The sequence below is a fragment of the Podarcis cretensis genome (assembly GCF_951804945.1).
Source record: "Podarcis cretensis genome assembly, chromosome: 3".
Lineage (NCBI taxonomy): Eukaryota > Metazoa > Chordata > Lepidosauria > Squamata > Lacertidae > Podarcis > Podarcis cretensis.
Genome location: NC_137172.1, coordinates 15742525 through 15762168, shown reverse-complemented (window position 1 = coordinate 15762168; position 19644 = coordinate 15742525). Strand labels below are relative to the sequence as shown.

The following is a 19644-nucleotide window of genomic DNA, read 5'->3' as shown; positions in this document are numbered from 1 at the left end:
ACCATTGGGCTAGAGTTCTATGAGGATTACCAAAGGAGGGGGTCAGACTGTGCCTTGGCCAAAGGCCTGGTGGAACAGCCGAAAAAGCCCTGGCTCTGGTTGAGGCCAGCCTAACCTCCCTGTGGTCCGGGACCTTCAAGATGTTTTTGTTTGTAGACCGTAAGGTCCTCCGTGGGACATACCAGGAGAGGCGGTCCCGTACGTACGAGGGTCCTAGGCCGTATAGGGCTTTAAAGGTTAAAACCAGCACCTTAAACCTGATCCTGTACTCCACCGGGAGCCAGTGCAGCTGGTATAGCACCGGGTGAATGTGATCCTGCGGCGAGGACCCCGTAAGGAGTCTTGCCACGGCATTCTGCCCCCGCTGGAGTTTCTGGGTCAGTCTGAAGGGTCAGTCTGCAGCCCCTTGTAGAGTGAGTTACAGTATGAGTCTAGAATATGCCCATGCTTTAATGTGGAGAATAAGCTTATAAAATCATAGGATTGTAGAGTTGGAAGGGACCACATGGGGTCATCTAGTCCAGCCCCTGCAATGCAGGAGTCTTTTGCCCAACACGGGGCTCTATCAACTGTGCCGCCATTCATTTCCCACACTCCATAGGTCATTCTCCTCTGCATCGCTGCCTTTCCACACCCTCCCAATCCTGAATTTGGATTTTCTCATACCAGGGATGCTTTGCGAAGGAGAGGGTATAGAAAACCCAAACAGAGGGAAGGGAAAATGCAAGAGGGCAGTGATATGGAGGAGAACATCATCTGGACAACGGAGAGTTAACAGGCTTGTCATCAAACAGCAGTATGGATGAGCCTTCTGGAAAGTGAAGGAGAATAACTGATATCAGCTGAATGAAGGAGATCACAAGCTGTAAATTGAGAACTGGGATATTGCAGCTGGTGGGGTGTGCTGCAATTGCTAAAGCCAGCTGAAAAGAGCTGCTGTGCGACTGAATTAAAGATTAAGGAATAAATGGGGAATGGATAAAATCCTGACTCAGAATGTGTGCAACTGGTATGTAGGGGGGAAGGGCTATTGGGCTCCTTTTATTGGAAAATTTGGTAGATAAACCTCTCCTTACCACGAAGGTGAGAGGTCAGAGGTTCAGGCAAAGTGCATGATGAACCAGGGGGATATTTGGAAAAGAAACGGGTGCGAGGACAGATTCCCCAATCTGCACTTGTTTCTGCTGCTCAAGTGCCTTGTCTTTATTCATGACTTTCTAAAAAGCCACTTGAGGTTTCTCAGCAGAGTGTGCAACGCTGTGATGAAGCGCACAGGTTTCCCTGTCTTTTCTCTAATTCCATCCCATCAGCCGACCAGCGTGAAGCGAAAACGGGCGCCGGGGCTGGACCGGCACAACATTTGTAAACACATTACCATGCCGGAATGAAAAATAATACAAAGTCACACGGCAGAGCTGGCGCCAGGTGCAGGGGGCCTCAGCTTCGAAGTGATGAATGGCTGCTTGGCCTTTGAATTTGTCATGGCTCTTAGGAATCAAATTGAACAGCTCCCTCCCTCCCCGAAGCTGGTCTTGTTTCTGTGCAATAAACAAGAGCCGGGGGGGGGGGGGAGCTGAAGGCTGCAGGGGCACATGGTTGCCATCTCCTCCTCAAAGTTCTCTCTCCAAGCACGGGGGTTTGATGCTTGTTAACCTTTCTTTTACACGAAAGCTACTAACAAGAGGAAATGAGCTGCCTTCCCAGCAAAACGCTCTGTTGTCTGCAAGTTCAGGTCTGCAGCAGGAGCTACATGGCATCTATGCCAGTGGATGCCCACTCTGTTTCCTAGGCATGCCAATAGCTCAGTGATTAGAGCATCTGCTTTGCATGCAAGAGGTCCCCGGTTCAATCCCTGGCCTCTCCAGGTAAGGCTCAGAAAGACTCCCGGTCTGAAATTCTGGAGAGATGCTGCTAATCAGGGAAGGGGAATTATGAGACTCCTTTTGGAAAAACAGAAGTCAGGGTCTGATCACCAGCAAGTCTGGTTTCCCCTATCATAGTAATGTTGTCTGCCTTCAAAATGCTACAATTCTGCGATTCTGTACTGGTACTGGGACGCGGGTGACGCTGTGGGTTAAACCGCAGAGCCTAGGACTTGCCAATAAGAAAGTCGGCAGTTCGAATCGCTGCGACGGGGTGAGCTCTTGTTTCTCTGTCCCAGTTCTTGCCAACCTAGAAGTTCGAAAGCACGTCAAAGTGCAAGTAGATAAATAGGTACCGCTCTGGCAGGAAGGTAAATGGCGTTTCCGTGCGCTGCTCTGGTTCGCCAGAAGCGGCTTAGTCATGCTGGCCACATGACCCGGAAGCTGTATGCTGGCTCCCTTGGCCAGTAAAGTGAGATGAGCACCGCAACCCCAGAGTCGGCCATGACTGGACTTAATGGTCAGGGGTCCCTTTACCTTTACACTGGTACTAAATGTATAAGTAAACACTCCCCATTTATTATCATGGAACTGTAGAGCTGGAAGGGAATCTCTCATGCAGAAGTGCACATAATCAAAATTGAGAAAAGTCCGCTCGCGTTTTCCAGTGGGTGGCGTTGCAGCTAGGCTTCTGGGACTCTGCAGTGATCCAGCAAGGGGGCAGAGAGTTGACGCCCCCTTCCGTGTTGTCTCAGCTGCGGGGCCATGCCCAGTGTGGCACTGCTGGCCAATCAGTGCCGGGCGGGGGTGGGGCCGTGGGAGGGCAGACCCTCCTTTCTTGCTGGTGGTTAAGCCTTTGTTTGGATGGAGGGGAGGTTGTAGCCTCCGCCTGCCCCTCCTCAGTAAGGGTATCCTGCTGAAGGGATCCAGGGGTGTGGCTTCTTGCCGATGTCCAGACATGGGCTAGGGCCATGTCACAACCCCAACGGGGACCCTTCAGAGTGCCCCTATTGGATGTAAGCCATAGGGCTCCCCCTATTGGTGGTTTACCCTTAGCTGGACTCCCTGCAGATGGGTGGGAGTCGAGCCAAACTGCTCACATCTCTAACCAATAAATTTGTGGCCTATTCGAACCCCAAAACCAAAATACTTGTGTCCATGTGCTCATTGTCCATTAGACATCTGAAGGCAGCCCTGTTTAGGGAGGTTTTTAATATTTAATGCTATATTGTTTTTAACACTCAATTGGGAGCCACCCAGAGTGGGTGGGGAAACTCAGCCAGATGGGTGGGGTATAAATAATAATAAATAATAATAAATAATAATAAATAATAATAAATAATAATAAATAATAATAAATAATAATAAATAAACAACAACAACAACAACAACAACAACAACAACAACTACTACTACTACTACTACTGTGGGGCACATAATTAGGCTTTTCTCATATAGCCAGACTTTCTCCTCTGCAGCAAGGAGTCTCCCATGTAGGAAATTTGTATCATACCAGCTGTGCTGAATCAGGGCTAAGATTAAAATCTGCGCTGGTGTGAGGGGCGAGGGGTGGGGTGGGTGGGGAGTGTGGTCTACAAAGCCCCAAAGCCACCCTTTCCATTTGAATAGAGTCCGCTGGATTTCATTATATTTCCTCTCTTTACTTACAACCGAAGAGATATTATCAGTCAGATTCAGGTCAGATGCTAACAGCAGCTTGACTATTTTTGGAGGGTACTTTGTACAGAGGGTAGGATTAATTATCCACGAATTATGATGGAAACCCCATGGGAGCGGACGTGGCAAGCATATCGGGATACCTGCATGCATTGTGAAGGGTGCCATTCAAACAGATGTGGAATTAAGCTTGACAATCAGATGCTTTCTTATTAAAAGGCATCTCATCACCCAGCGCTGCATATAAATGGGAGCCACAGCTCATGGCTTTCCATGTGAAGTTTAAATGCTCACTGTGCAGGCAGGAGAGAAAAAGCGTTGAGTAAGCAAGAAGGGAAAACATCACTTGCTTGGACAATTTAGACCAGAGTTTTCCAAACTGTGTGTCATGACACACTAGTGTGTCAGCTGCAGTGTGTAGGTGTATCGTGTGAACGCTCCTCCTAGGGCTGGAAAGGAGTTTAATCTCCGGTTTGCTAGTAAAACTGAATTGCGGTGCCGTGAAATGATGCATGTCTAAAAATGTGTGTCACCGACATGAAAAGTTTGGAAAGCTCCAATCTAGATTATTAGGGCCATTTTATCCTTTGCCCAGTACAGTGGTACCTCGGCTTACATATGCTTCAGGTTACATACGCTTCAGGTTACAGACTCCACTAACCCAGAAATAGTACCTCGGGTTAAGAACTTTGCTTCAGGATGAGAACAGAAATCGTGCTCTGGCGGCGTGGCAGCAGCAGGAGGCCCCATTAGCTAAAGTGGTGCTTCAGGTTAAGAACAGTTTCAGGTTAAGAACGGACCTCCGGAATGAATTAAGTACTTAACCCGAGGTACCACTGTAGCTGCCAATCCAGTTCCCATGTGGCGCCTTGATTCAGCAGTTCAAAACAGTAATAAGGCAAGAAAAAGTCTGTACAAAAGGACAATTTTCCAGGGAAAACAGCCGCAACGTCAGGAATACTCACAAATATCTGAGACTGGGAAGATTCTGGAAGGCATATCTATCAATATACACCAGATGGTTTGCTTTCTCGATTCTTCTGTGGGGGGAAAGAAAAAAAGAAGAAAAATGTCAGTTATAATTCGAATTGTCTCATTTTCCCACAGAATGAGATTCTTTGGCTGGGGAAAGCAATGTGATCTGCAAAGCAGTATGGGTGAGACCCAATGTAAGGTCAGCGCAACTGGGGTCAAGCAACTTCATTCACAAGTGCAGTTTATCTATTGGGTCTGGTTGATGCGCCGTGCTAAGAATGAGACTCCTCTTTGTGGAATGGCTGCTGCGCAAGTAGTCTGCTGTGAGTGGATATCGCCCAATATACCTCTTCAGCTAAAAGTTTTTCTTGTTCTTTAGATTCTTGGTACCAATTCCCATGCTTGCAGATGGACATATGAGTTACTCCTTCTAGTCCAGAGAACCACTAACCTGACAGTGCAAGACCATTCATTTACCCTCTCCACAAATATCTTTCTTCCCGCCCTGCCCACCACTTGTTGTTGTTGTTTAGTTGTGTCCGACTCTTCGTGGCCCCATGGACCAGAGCACGCCAGGCACTCCTGTCTTCCATTGGCTCCCGCAGTTTGGTCAAACTCATGCTGGTAGCTTCGAGAACACTATCCAACCATCTTGTCTTCTGTCGTCCACTTCTCCTTGTGCCCTCAATCTTTCCCAACATCAGGGTCTTTTCCAGGGAGTCTTCTCTTCTCATGAGGTGGCCAAGTATTGGAGCTTCAGGATCTGTCCTTCCAGTGAGCCCACCATTACATTTACACAAATGCATTTGTGATGTGATATAAGCAGTTTGTCACTGTTCAGCTGTCATGGAAGCAGCTTATCACTTGACTGCTACCACCTCTGATTCTGGTGAATTTGGGTTTCGGGCTGGTCCAGATGACCCAATTGCTACAGGCATTAGCATTTCCTTAGCAAACTCTCACTCCACTCCAATCATTTCATGCAATACATGTGCCTAATTAAATTGGGGTCATCTTTCACATGGGCATGTTCATTATTTTAGATTGCCATCAGTGGCCCTGCTTCAGGTGCTACTGCCCTCAATTGTCAACTTTGTTTTTTTTTTTTTTTTAAAATGGGTTGTTGGTTTTGTTTTGATTTTATGTATTTGATATTTTATGTGAACCGCCCTGAGACCTTCGGGTATAGGGCGGTATAGAAAATCAATCAATCAATCAATCAATCAATCAATCAATCAATCAACAACAGCAACTACTAGTACTACTACTACTACTACTGCAGACAACAAAAAGAGAAAGGGCCTTTTTAGTGGTGGCCCCCTGCAAACTTGACACATGAAGCTTTCCCTTCCAAAGGCCACACCCCTCACCAGACAGGCTTTACGCTCTCCTTGAGTGCTTTTATCTAACTGCACGGACTGCAACCTTGAATGGTGTACAATAAAGCCTTTTGCTTAGGGTTGCCGTACGCCCTGAATTTCCTGGACATACCAGTCGGAAGCAATGTCTGGGCGGAAATCGGAAAAAATGTCCGGGAAAATCTGGACATCTGGCAACAAACCCGTATGTTCTGAGCTCCTTTTAATTAAGATGCAGAACTTTTAAATGTTTTATATCGCTGCTGGTTTTAAACTGTCCATTTTCAAAGTGTTTTTTTTTTTAAAAAAAAAGCAATTTAAATACATTTTGTATGAGTGTGGTGCTGGCTTCCGAAATGTCTTAACTGCTGCTTTAACTTTAATTGCATTTTATGGGAATTACGTTTTATCCTCTCTTTTTAAAATGGAAGCTGCTTTGAGAGGGCTTTGCCCTAAAAGGCTGCCAAGGAATGTTTGAAGTAAATAAAATGAAAAAGCAATCAAGCCCGGTGTGTGGTCAGGCACCTGTAAGCAGGGGGCTTACCACATGCAAGACCCACAATTGCCAGAGTAGTGAAGCATACCCTCCAACATTTCTCCAAGGAGAATAGGGATGTCCTAAGGAAAAGCAGGACATTCTGGGATCAAATCAGAAACCAGGACAACTTCGGTACATCCCAGACCGTCCCTGGAAAATAGGGACACTTGGAGGGCAAGCACCTGTTCACTTCTCTTCCTTCGGTCCTCAGTCTCCATTATGGGATGGCAGAAGCATCCCCTCTCACAGCCCTCGTTTGTCACGAGTTACAGAGGGTGGTTACCTTTTTCTCCTTTGAAATGCAAATAGAGCCAAAGAAGGAAGTTGGAAAAGTGACACTCTGCCCCACTTCCTCTTTCATCTCTATGTGCTTTCCAGGATCTTAGTTTTACCTGGATTCATTGGAAAAGCAACATGTGTGTGTGTATGCAATAATAATAATAACAATAACCATAACCATAATCATAATCATAATCATAATCATAATAATATATTTATACCCCTGCCCATCTGGCTGGGTTTCCCCAGCCACTCTGGGCGGCTCCCAACAGAATATTAAAAACACAACAAAACATCAAACATTAAAACTTCCCTGAACAGGGCTGCCTTCAGATGTCTTCTAAAAGTCAGATAGTTGCTTATTTCCTTGACATCGGATGGGAAGGTGTTCTACAGGGCAAGGGCAGCTACCAAAAAGGCCCTCTACCAGGTTCCCTGTAACTTCGCTTCTCACAGTGAGGGAACTGCCAGAAGGCCCTCGGTGCTGGATCTCAGTGTCCAGGCTGAATGATGGGGGTGGAGATGCTTCTTCAGGTATACTGGGCCAAGGCTGTTTAGGGCTTTAAAGGTCAGCACCAACACTTTGAATTGTGCTCGGAAATGTACTGGGAGCCAATGTAGATCTTTCAGGACTGGTGTAATATGGTCTCAGCGGCCACTCCCAGTCACCAGACACATTCTTTCTGTCTCTTGGAAGTGGGTCTGATCCAGGGAAGAGGGTGAGGGAAGTGATCAAAAGGGATGGTAACTACAGAAAAAAAAAATCAAATGTGCTCATGAGCCTAAAATGGTTGGCAACCCTGCAACAGCCAATTCACACAGTACATTGAGCACAATCACTATTGACGTCTAGTAGGATGAGGCTGAAGACTGAGTCCTGATGAGCCAGTGCAGAAGGAAGGAAAGACACATAGAGAAAAAACTAGTCCTAGATCTATTTTATCCCCATGGAAGCACCATGTTCATTTTTACGGTTGGTCCACCAGTATCCTGTAATGCCCCAGCCCTCCAATTCCATTTATTGACTTACATTTCATAGAGTTTTGGAAGGTTGGCGAACACGTTCGATTCTATAGTTCCCAAGGCATCGTTCTGAGAGATTTCTCTGTCAAGAAAAAGGAAACATCAGCCATGGTGGCCTCGCTATTTATCAGAAGCGTCAACATTACAAATGTACGTGAAAAATGAAGGGAATAACTTAAAAACATTGCTGGCACCGAAGGATCCATAAATCCTGGACTACAACCCATTGAAACACAAAGCTGGCTTAAAAGAAAAGAATATTTGTAAGAACCTGTTGGGGGGGGGGAGGGAGGGAAAGTACTCCAGTATCTTAGATAGCGTAGCAAACATCTCCAGGAGTTTGCAGGATAGAATGCACCGGTCAAGTGGGGGTGGAGGATCACATTTTTTTGCTACTCCCCCTCTACTGAAAACTGAGGATATTCTAAGAACTGCTATTTGACTTTATGAACTGTTGCCCAAGTTTGTTCCCCCCCCTCCTTTCCCTCTCCTCTCCCCCTCCTTTTCTCTGTTTTGTGTCAGGTAGGGACTGCCTTATTTTAATTTACTGCATGTAAGTTACTCTGGGAGTCTTTTTCTGGCTGAGGAGCAGGATACAAATGCAATAGACAGACAGACAGACAGATGATAGATAGATACTTGAAAAATGAGCACATCAGGAAAATGAATCTCTTTGTTGTGATTATTTACTATTTGCAGGGCATTTGTTATGCATTCAAAAGGAATATCCCATTTGGACCATACCAGAAGAGAGAGACAGCCAGGAGAGGGCCTGCTGCTTCCTTCTAGAAATAGCATTAGCTAGTTGTTTCTATGACAACATGGCCAACTCTTTAGTCATGTAAGAAGAGAGCTTAACAGCTTGGCTAGGGCCATTAATTTAACAAAGAGACTGGTTTAACCGTTTCTTCACTTCTACTGAAGAACCCCATCTTATAAAACCGCAGCCCTAGAGGGGACCCAAAGATGGTATCCAAACCAACCAACCCCATTCCCCCAAATCCTATAACAACATATTAATAGTAGTGCTGGGCTGAAGTTTCTGGCACATTCAAGGGATGGGGGAAAACCTTTCCCAAAGTTTGCAAAAAATCTTCAGGGAGAGGAAGTTCTAGCATGCCTCCTCCTCCTCCTCCTCCTCCTCCTCCTCCTCCTCCTCCTCCTCCTCCTTCTTCTTCTTCTTCTTCTTCTTCTTCTTCTTCTTCTTCTTCACTGAGCACCGACAATACTGCCAAAATGGCCCATGGCAGCACCCATCCTTCCCATGGGGCATTCTGTCAAAGGAAGTTGCCTTATACTGACTCAGATCAATAGACCACCTAGCTCAGTATGGTCTATGTTGATTGGTTTCAGGCAGGGTTCTCTCCCAACCCTACTTGGAGATGAGAATTGGCCCTATAATCTTCAACAGGCAAAACAGATGCTCAGCCACTGAGCTACGGCTCTTCCCTCCTTGTCAAAGAGCTCTGAAGCTGGGCTTCAGAAGGAGAAGAAAGCCACCCTCCGTCACTGTGTTGGGTCCTACCCCCACCCCAAGGTGCTGTGAGGCAGAGACACATATCTCAATTAACCTTATAAACCGCATCAGCGGTGAATGGAAAATGCAAAACAACTCACGACCCAACATTAACAACCTCATGTTTAAATTCCCCACTCACGTCAAGAAATGCGATTAAGTGGAAGTTCTATTGCTAATTCCACTACATTACACATTATGATGAAATGGGTAACAGCAGGTGCTTTTACAGCGACACAGTATATATCAAGGTTTTTTTGTTTCTTTTTTTAAAGTAAACCTCGAATGGTAAATTAAACAAAACTTAAACACACAAATGCACACACACACACAGTCTAGCTACGATAAAATAAAAATAAAAATGTGTCTTTTATGTTTATGATCTATCTTCCTCAATTCACCCAAGCTAAGCAAGCAGAAGCAGCTCTTGCTTCCTTGAATACAAACCCCTCTTAAAGGGATCATTTATTATTTCAAGCTATGCTAGGTTTGAAGTAATTACCATCTTTATCTAGTAGGAGCGAGGGAGGAAGGAAAAGAGTGATGCATGGGGAGAGCAGGGTGGGATGCGGTTTCTAGAAGGCTTTGCAACGTGGGGCTTGGTTTAAACATGAGTAGAACTCTGCGTGCTCTCAGATCAAAATCCTCCACCCCACTAGCTCAAATTCTTTGCCAAGAAAAGCAACACTCGTTCAACTGTCACAGTTTTGTGGTAGAGCCCCATCATTGCTCCAAGGTTTAATCTTCTAAAACGATAACTCGGGTCCTCCCTTAAAGAGACCTGAGACCTGGGCAACCAGCACCCTGTGTTGTGGGTGGGTACATTTGGTAAGCCACAACACCCGATTGGTAGGTCTCTCGAAGCTGGGTACAATCTGGCCAATGGGAAGCAGTCCAAATGGTTTGAGGGACCTATTTATGCCCATGCACGTGACCCAGAGCTTCCTCTTTTGGCGCGTGCATTCAGAACACCCGCCCACCTCTCCCTCTTTTTAGGGCTTTGCGCTTGACCTTGCTATGCCGCCGTGTGTTTGTCGTTGGGACAGGAGCATGGCAGGAATTTTCCTCACTTGGCTGATTGGCTGTTGCCATCTGTTGCGTAGCAAATTGCCACAACTTGTAAGGTTCCAGATAGGCTCTGGTTCAGGTGATAGGGATGGGAGAACGCTCTTGCCATCCCTATGTGAAGGGTATTCCGTTAAAGGAATCCAGGGACTCTATGGTTTGGTCAACCCCTGAGAGGGGGTTGTGCCCGTGCCTGAGTCTAGGGGGACATTTGGGTGGCGGAGATAGCCCGTTCCTGGCTTTCCACTTATCTGGGTGTTCACCCTTGGCTGACCTATGCTGGTGCCCTGGGTGAGCGCTACCTGCATGGCAGGGAGCTAGTTGAACCAGAGCCTATGCAAGCAGTCACTAGCTGTAATCAATAAAGTTGTGGCCTACATTCTGCCAAAAACCAAAACCAAAATTTGAGCCAAGTGTGAATTTATTTAGGGGGGAGGTCTCTGGGTCTAAACACGCAAGAGGAGACCCATCTAGTCCAGCATCAAATTCTCACAGTGGCCAACCAGTTGCCAGTGGTAAGACCACAGGCAGGACATCAGCGCAACAGTGCTCTGCTATCCTGCTGTTCCCACAACTGGCATTCAGAAACAATGCATTTCCATGGCCTGCTCCCCTTTCCATCCCTCTTTTCTTAGGGTCCCTGCTGCTTCTCTTGGCACACGGTGTCAGCATACCCTTCTCTCCAACTTTCCTAGTCCTGCACAGCTTTCCTTTCCTTGATTTCTCCAGTCTTCTCCCTTCTCTCTAATAATAATAATAATAATAATAATAATAATAATAATAATAATAATTTATTATTTATACCACGCTCATCTGGCTGGGTTTCCACAGCCACTCTGGGCAGCTTCCAACTGAATATTAAAAACAATACAGCGTCAAACATTAAAAATTTCCCTAAACAGGGCCACCTTCAGTTGCCTTTTAAAAGTAAAATAGTTGTTTATTGCCTTGACATCTGCTGGGAGGGCGTTCCACAGGGTGGACGCCACTACCGAGAAGGCCCTCTGCCTGTTTCCCTGTAACCTCACTTCTTGCAGCGAGGGAACCACCGGAAGGCCCTCAGCACTGGAGCTCAGTGTTGGGGCTGGATGATGGGTGTGGAGACGCTCCTTCAGGTATACAGGACCGAGGCCTATATACATCGGCACTGAGTAGGTAAGCACTGCCTCCAACCAAGAGGTGTGGCTGTTCCTATTCTTAGCATCTAGCTAAAGGTTTGGAGACTATCATAGTTAAGCGATATATAGTTCGAAGGTCATACGTTTATCCTTCTAGCCAAAGGCCATGACAAACCCTTAGCAACAGTATTAATAAAATAACACAGAGCATACAACCATAAAATAAGCCAACATCCACGGTGAAAGGGACCAGAGAGACACCAACAAGCTTAAATTTGAAGCCGCAACTTCAGAACTTCAAAGAGCCCAATCACACAATGTCATTGAGGGGCGACAGGTACGTGTGCAGCCCCAACTACCCATCAAATTTGGCCCATGCCTCTAGATCCTGGTAAGAATCTTGGCTTGTGGAGCCAATGAGATTCTGTACTCTTGCTTTAACCCTTTGCTATGGTCCTGATCCAAATTAGAGAGGCTGCCGCTGAAATCCACATTAGAAAATCAGGCCCAGTCACTTCGATGGAAGATGCCACCCGACAATTCCAAACTGCAGGAGCGATTGGAAGCTATGAGTTGTTTGCCACCCTTTGCACTTCAGTGGGGAGGAAGGGCAGCTGTCAGGCTTGCAGACTGGTAAAGGGGAGGTGGAGGGGGTGCCGAATCTCATTTGCCACTTAACAAACTAATTTATAGCAACCTCCCACACCAAACTTAGAATTTGTGGCGGTTCTGCCTTTTGCCAGCTGAATCGGAATGTGCAGAAACTCCATGTTTAACCCCCCCCCAAAAAAAAAACCTTCTTGTGGCTAAGGTGTTGTTGTTGTTGTTACATTCACTGGTTCAGAAGATGTAGATAATTTAAAGAACTTGAAAAATGAAAGGAAAATAATTGGGGTGGTGGAGGCAGCAAGGGAGAAAATAAAAATATGCCCCATTGACCATTGCATCACTCCAGACTTGATCGTAATGTGTTATCTGTTAGTTTCCAAAAGCTCAACATTTTTTACATCCACCCTCCATAGATACATTGTCTCTTTTGGTGCGTGACCCAAGTATTGCCATAGCAACTGGTCTCCCAATTAGCCTTCAGCTGGTCACAATTGATATGATTAGACAAGGTCAGCTTCAGAACCAATATTATGGATTTTGTTAAAAGGCCATGGCAGATCAGAAATAGCCAGGAATAAAGGAGAGGGCAACCTGATAATTTGCCCGTGGACGTGAACACGACTGTAAAAACAGTTGCACAAAATCAGCACCATTTAGCACAGGCTTCCTCAAACTCGGCCCTCCAGATGTTTTTTGGCCTACAACTCCCATGATCCCTAGCTAGCAGGACCAGTGGTCAGGGATGAGGGGAATTGTAGTCTCAAAACATCTGGAGGGCTGAGTGTGAGGAAGCCTGATCTAGCAGCATGTAGATGGTCATCTACATCAGTGTTTCCCAACCTTTGGTCTCCAGCTGTTTTCAGACTACAATTCCCGTCATCCCTGACCATTGATCTTGCTAGCTAGGGATCATGGGAGTTGTAGTCCAAAAACAGTTGGAGATCCAAGGTTGGGAAACACTGGTCTACATTATGATTTGCCTGAAGCCTTCTAAGAAGTAAATTCTTCTAATCCTGCTGTTTCTCTGCATCCAAGGGTAGGCTACAATAGCTGGAATCAATGACCTCCATTTAAAGAGAAGCCAGCTGCAGCTATTTTGGGGTGTCCATTTTGCAGATGAAGGATAGGGAACCTGTAGCCCTCCAAATGCTGTTGTGCTACAACGCCCATCAAGAGCCAGAGTCCAACATCTAGAGGGCTGCAGGATCCCACAGTTGACTGGCTCCCATAGAGTTTTTTGGGGGGCAGGTCACTGGGGACTGCAAAGCAGAGACACAGCTGAGAAGTGAGGAAACCCTGCCCTTGTGGCTTAGACACAAAAGCAGAGGACTGGTTCAGCCAGTGGTGTAGTGGTCTGGGGTCGGAGGAAGTCAAATACCTGCTATTATATCTTCAGCAGGGTCCCCTGCTCCAGCACCAAATCAGCAGGAAAGGGGAGCTTTTCAGCCACTGCATTTAGGAAAACTGAAGACACAAGGTGTTTCAGTTTCAATGGAATAGCAGGCATGTTCTGTGGTCATGGAACTCCAAGGATGGAACTCCAAGGAAAACACAACTTAAATCACTCCAAAATAGGATATTGGTGCACTCCAAATTATTTGTCCATGTGCATGATTGGAAAATCGTAGATCTTGCTGAAAGGCATCAAGTGGAGATCTGCATTGATGGTTGTAATACATCCCTAATTATAATTATTAGAAGGGGCAGAGCTGAGAGGGGTTGTGACTGTGGCTATCACAAAGGGCCCCTGAACTTCTGAATTTGCCACTACAGTACTGGGTTCAGCCCTTGCTCCCATGGTGTCTGACTGTCCACCACATTACATTCTTATGCAATCATCATACATAATAACATCAAAACTAGAAGAGGTGGGTCTTGTTCTAGGGGTGAACAAGGCCTTCGGTGGTGCTCTCCTACCTGCTTTCCTCATCAATTGATGGAGAATGGTCTCTAAAAAGTAGGAAGGTTGTATCCAACTAAGCCATACTCAAGAGATGACCCATTGAAAGCAATGAATGCAACTACATTAATTTCAATCAGTCTGCTCTGACTAGGAGAGGGATGCGGGTGGTGCTGTGGTCTAAACCACAGAGCCTAGGGCTTGCTGATCAGAAGGTCGGTGGTTCGAATCCCTGCGACGGGGTGAGCTCCCGTTGTTCGGTCCCAGCTTCTGCCCACCTAGCAGTTCGAAAGCACACCAAGTGCAAGTAGATAGCTAGGTACTGCTCCGGCGGGAAGGTAAATGGCATTTCCGTGCACCACTCTGGTTTGCCAGAAGCGGCTTAGTCATGCTGGCCACATAACCCGGAAGCTGTCTGCAGACAAATGATGGCTCCCTTGGCCTATAGAGCGAGATGAGCGCACAACTCCAGAGTCGTCCGCGACTGGACATAATGGTCAGGGGTACCTTTACCTTTATTCTGACTAAGTTTGGATACAACCCATAATCTTTGGCAGAACACTAGATTGTAGATACAGCCTTCAAAATTTGAACAATTCTCAGAAAGCTTGTTATGGACAAAATGTGTCCATATTTCCTGTTGCTGTGTGTTATCCCTTGCCAGAAACAGAATTGCAATGAACAACACTGACCTTTATATACATGACACTCTACAGAGGATGTATTTAGGTATCATTTTGATAAACTCAGAGGATTACTGTACTCTCTCTCCTTTGATACCTTGCAAACCACATCACCGCCGACTTCATCTCATGCCACCGTGTTGCTGAAGAGCAACACTTCCTGTCATGTTCAATACTTAAGATAATTAAAACAATGTGACTTCATTATCTTTATGTAGCCTCCACTGCAAGCTGAAAACACTCCTCTTTACCTGGCCTTTGATGCTGAGAGAGAGTGATTTTAGGACCCACCCTGTTCTTCGGATTGTAAATATTGTACTTTTATATTTCTTTAACCCACTTTGGGATCTTACCTCTGTGGGATGTGAAACACAAGAGCAGTCAAATACAACATTCCTAGAGTGAACATGTTTACACGTGGGGAGGAATGTTTGTCCAGCCAGCAGGTAAGCTTCCTGTTTCCTTCTGGGCTGGGACAGACTTCCTCTGCATGTGACTAGAGGTGGGTGTGGCCTCACCTGTGCAGGTAATGACAAAAGCACAGGGCAGGGCAGCCATCTCTCTCTCTTTCACCACATGCATCGAAGAAACAACATCTACTAAGCCAAAGATGCCCTCTTGGCTTCTAGAAAAGAGAGGACAAAGGGACTGTCTTCTTATGAGATAGATTCCAAGTGTATGTTACTTCATTAAGCTAAGTCTGCCTTCTGGGATCTGATTGTGAACAGAATGTGAGTAAACTCTTTTTATACTTTTGTAAAAGACTGTGTCGTCTCATATTTTATGAGGGAAAAAGGGGAAAATACCAGAACAGTTATTATAGAGGCTTTAGTGAGCCTGAGCAAATGCAGCCACTGCAAATTTAAAAGAAGGGAATGTTACTCTGCTGAAATTGTGCAACTTGTTAACAGAAGTTGGATAAGGATATAATCCGACAATATATCCTCTCCTGCATCCCTGAACATTCCCACAACCTCAAGGACCATGATCCAAGAATGTATAAGCTCCATTTTTACAGAGCACCCCTCTTGGTCTGTTCATTCAAAAAGTTTTAAAACAAGCCAAGCGAAAGCTTTGCTCTTTGATAGCAGCTGTGAGTTATTGGCAGGAATAACAAATGATCAGCTCCATTTTTAAAAATTATTACTTCTTCAAGGAGCTGTAAGGGTATCACAATAGTCAAGGTCTCTCCTACTGATAGGCCTTGGCAAGAGAAAGGGAGCTGCCAGGTGTTCCACTTGCAGGCCAGAAGACGGATGGGAGAAAGGAAACAAATAAGACACCTAAGCGATGCTATTGGACCATTGTGGATTTCAGAAGTCACACACAAGGCCTTGGATTGCCAAAATTTGGCTTCATTACGGCAAAGCTGTGCCAGCTGCGCTCCCACAAAAGACAACAGGCCACCTTTCTTCCATGGCCAAGTTTTCCTTGGCAGGGTCAGCAATTTTTGCAGGAATCTACCACCGTGAAACTCGCTAGATGACAGATTAGGCTCCATGTTTCAACGTCCAGATGATGTAGCAAAGTTTTTTGATCAGTTGAGTCAAATCTCTATTGTAGTCTGGATGGGTCTAGGGGGGCAAAAGCAATTTCCATTCTACCCTACATTTGTTACAATTAGTACTGCTTCGGCTCATATTTTGCTACAACCTACACCATTCGTTTTGCTATCTGCTATGGCCAAGGCAAATTGAATTTATTATGCAATTCATTACATAATTAATTTCAGCACAACGGATGGAAAATGCCAAAAACATTGTGGGAAACAACATATCTATTTACATGATGTGTGCATACTAAAATACCTATGATAGTGAACACCACTCCTATTCATTTGTGTGCTTTCCACTCCTGACCTTGGATGTGCATGAGAATTGCAGCAATTTCTGCTCCTGTTTCCATGTGCGACGGAATCCTCTAGCATTCCTGCTTGCAGCCAGTGATAATGTGATTGGAGGACACAGACCTGACTGGCCTATCCCAGAACAGTTGGAGTGCTAGCCCTACTAGACAAAGACAGAGAGGGGGAACCAGTGGCCCTCCAGATGTTGGAGTACAAACCCTATCATCCCTAACCATTGGCCATGGTGCCTGATGCTGAAGGGAGCTGATAGTCCAAGGAACAGCTGGAGAACCATGGATTCCACTTCCCTTAACTAAGCGCATAGCTGTGCACCTGCCATGAGATCATCTTTCTGCCTCCAAGAGACTGGCTATTGAGCAACTACGAATTACAAGCAACGTCCTTCTGTATTGGGTTGGTGAAAGATAGCCAAATAGAAATGGCACCTAGGAGCCCAGTCAACTGTTATGGAAGCCACTAATTTTGCAGCACAAATATCAGGGCCTGAAGGCTCTGCAAAAGTGACAGATTTCTCAGGTTTGCTGGATGGGTGCTCTCCCTCAAGGAGATCCTAGGTTCAAGGTCTGGGCATCTAGCTAGAGGAAAAGCTGGCTGTGTCTAGCACCTCTGGTGCCTGATGGAAGCAGAGCTTACAGCAAAATCTCTGATCAAGAAGAGGAGAAATGAGTCCAACCCCTTGGTTTTGGCCCCTTTACCCTGGTCTGGAGAAACTGTTCTTAGACCCCCAAATCCCATCAGTCTCAGGCAGCATGGCGAAGGTCCAGGAATGTTGGAAATTAGACTCCAGCAACATTTGAGAAGGCAACCAACCGGTTCCCCATTCATGTTTCACCCCCTTCCCTGGAGACACTGAGAAAGGGTCTAAATGCCTGGAACTTCAGGTCAAGCCCTGAGACGTGGCAATTTTCCTTCCACCTAAATTTAGAACAGATAGCTCGCATTTCTCCATCATTTTCCCTACTGCAAAAAGCCCGGTTCTTTTTTCCCCTAGGGGTGGGAGAGAGGGGAGCATCTTGACTGCACGAGAGTGCCAAATCCACTTTAATTGCACCACCTGAAATGTGACTGAATTCCACATGCTAAACAGCGACAGTCTGAAAGTGTCTGCGATCTGCACCTTGCATACCAATGTGCAGTGGCTTAGTTATTCACAAGCTTTAACCGTATCTGAACACCCCGGTGCAGATCTCGTTACATTTATGCAGATCCACACCCTGTGGGATGATAGGCTCAAATCTCTTACCAATGCAAAAGCTTTCCCCTCTGTGGAAAAGTTGTTTTTCTCTCCCCCTACAAAATTCAGCACAATGACGTTTTTCCATTAAACTCTCTCTTCAGTCGATAGGCCCTGCAGATGGGTCCTCGAGAGCCTGTTTGAAGTCATCCATTCCCTTCTCACAGACATGAAATTTTTAATTCACTAAACTTCTGCAGCGAATATATCCATTGTGGGAATTTCTTTCCCCGCTAGCTTCGTGCTAACACAGCGCGCCGCATGTGTATTGAAGTATCTAATTTGTATACTCTAGGAAAAATACATTTTACCACATGGAGGCATCATATTACTAATAGCCATTTCCTTTAAATAGCCTACCATTGACTTTAATCTTGGTTTCTGTGTGTGTGTATGATATTGCAGGGCGGGGGGAGGCAGGTGGAAGAATCTGATACAAGGGGGGTCTCCTTTTTTATATGCAAATAAATCACTTGATTATATAGTTTGTGCCCCTCCATTATCATGAATATTTCCAATGAATGTTTTATGGGTTATATTTTTGATTTGTGAGCCATTTCACATTTCATTGCTGCTTCTCATCTGCAGACGCCGCCGATGCTGATTGGTCTCGTTTGCATATTCATCAACCCCCTATTTTCATTGCTGCCACACTTTAAACTGTTTCCCCACAGAGTTTCCACAGCACATCACTATATTTTCAAATGAAAGCCACTTCCCCTGCTTAGCATTGTGTTTCTTCTCTCCCCCCACCCCTCCTGGCTGCTCTTTTGCTAATAGTGTTTGTCAGTTTTGCACAAGCTTCCTCCCTCGTCAACATCCCCCTTTTCGCACTTGATACAAGGCAGACATATGGTTTCTGCAGGTAACAAACAACTATAGAAATAGTTTACAGGTGGGCTCAGCAGTCATCTTCATGCTTCCATGAGCCCTGCTGGGAGGCAAGGGATCTGCAGCAAAAATGAACAAGCCAGTATTGGCACACAAGGATGACTTGCAGGGTGGAAGGGTGGAGACTGATGGCAGGAACATAGTAAGCTGCCTTTGGTCCACCTAGTTCAGTGCCATCTACACTAACTGGCAGTGTCTCTCCAGGATTTCAGACTCTGTCCACTCTTAGTCTTACCTGGAGATGTTCTGCATGCGATGCAGGTACTTTATTACTGAGCTACATTTTGGACTCAGAGCTGTCCATGGCGGAGCAGGTCAATTCTGTGTCCAGGGCAGCTGTTTACCAGCTTCATCTGATACACTGGCTGAGATCCTATCTGCTCGCAGATTGTCCCGCCAGAGTGGTGGATGCTCCGGTTATCTCCCACTTGGACTACTGCAATGCGCTCTATGTGCAGCTACCTTTAAATGTGACTCGGAAACTACAATATACAATGCGGCAGCTTGACTGGTGACTGGGAGTGGCCGCTGAGACCCTATAACACCGGTCCTGAAAGACCTACATTGGCTCCCAGTACGTTTCCAGGCAAAATTCAAAGTGTTGGTGCTGACCTTTAAAGCCCTAAATGGCCTCGGCCCAGTATACCTGGAGAAGCGTCTCCACCCCCATCTTTCAGCCTGGACACTGAGGTCCAGCTCCGAGGGCCTTCTGGTGGTTCCCTCACTGTGAGAAGTGAGGTTACAGGAAACCAGGCAGAGGGCCTTCTTGGTGGTGGCGCCCGCCCTGTGGAACGCCCTCTCATCAGATGTCAAGAAAAGAAACAACTATCTGACTTTTAGAAGACATCTGAAGGCAGCCCTGTTTAGGGAAGTTTTTAATGTTTGATGTTTTGTTGTGTTTTTAATATTCTGTTGGGAGCAGCCCAGAGTGGCTGGGGAAACCCAGGCCAATGGGTGGGGTGTAAATAATAAATTATTAGTATTAGTATTATTACAGCCAATTGCCAGTGGCAGTTAAAGTCAACTGATCCTAGTTTTGTCCCCAACCT

At 45.9% G+C, this 19644-nt stretch overlaps 1 protein-coding gene across 3 annotated transcripts in view; it reads right to left on the bottom strand.

Annotated features, from left to right (window-relative positions):
• FSHR (follicle stimulating hormone receptor) overlaps positions 1–19644 on the bottom strand; it is a gene marked incomplete at its 5' end in the record, with an annotated part of 87914 nt that overhangs the window by 31394 nt on the left and 36876 nt on the right. For 2 of the 3 annotated variants that reach the window (XR_013836569.1, XM_079968633.1), the window contains 2 exons: positions 4505–4579; positions 7720–7794. Coding sequence is in view for 2 of the 3 variants with exons in the window: in XM_079968633.1 (XP_079824759.1) it covers positions 4505–4579; positions 7720–7794 (150 nt within the window). The remainder of the gene's footprint in view (positions 1–4504; positions 4580–7719; positions 7795–19644) is intronic. The other variant, XM_079968634.1, reaches the window with a different exon arrangement.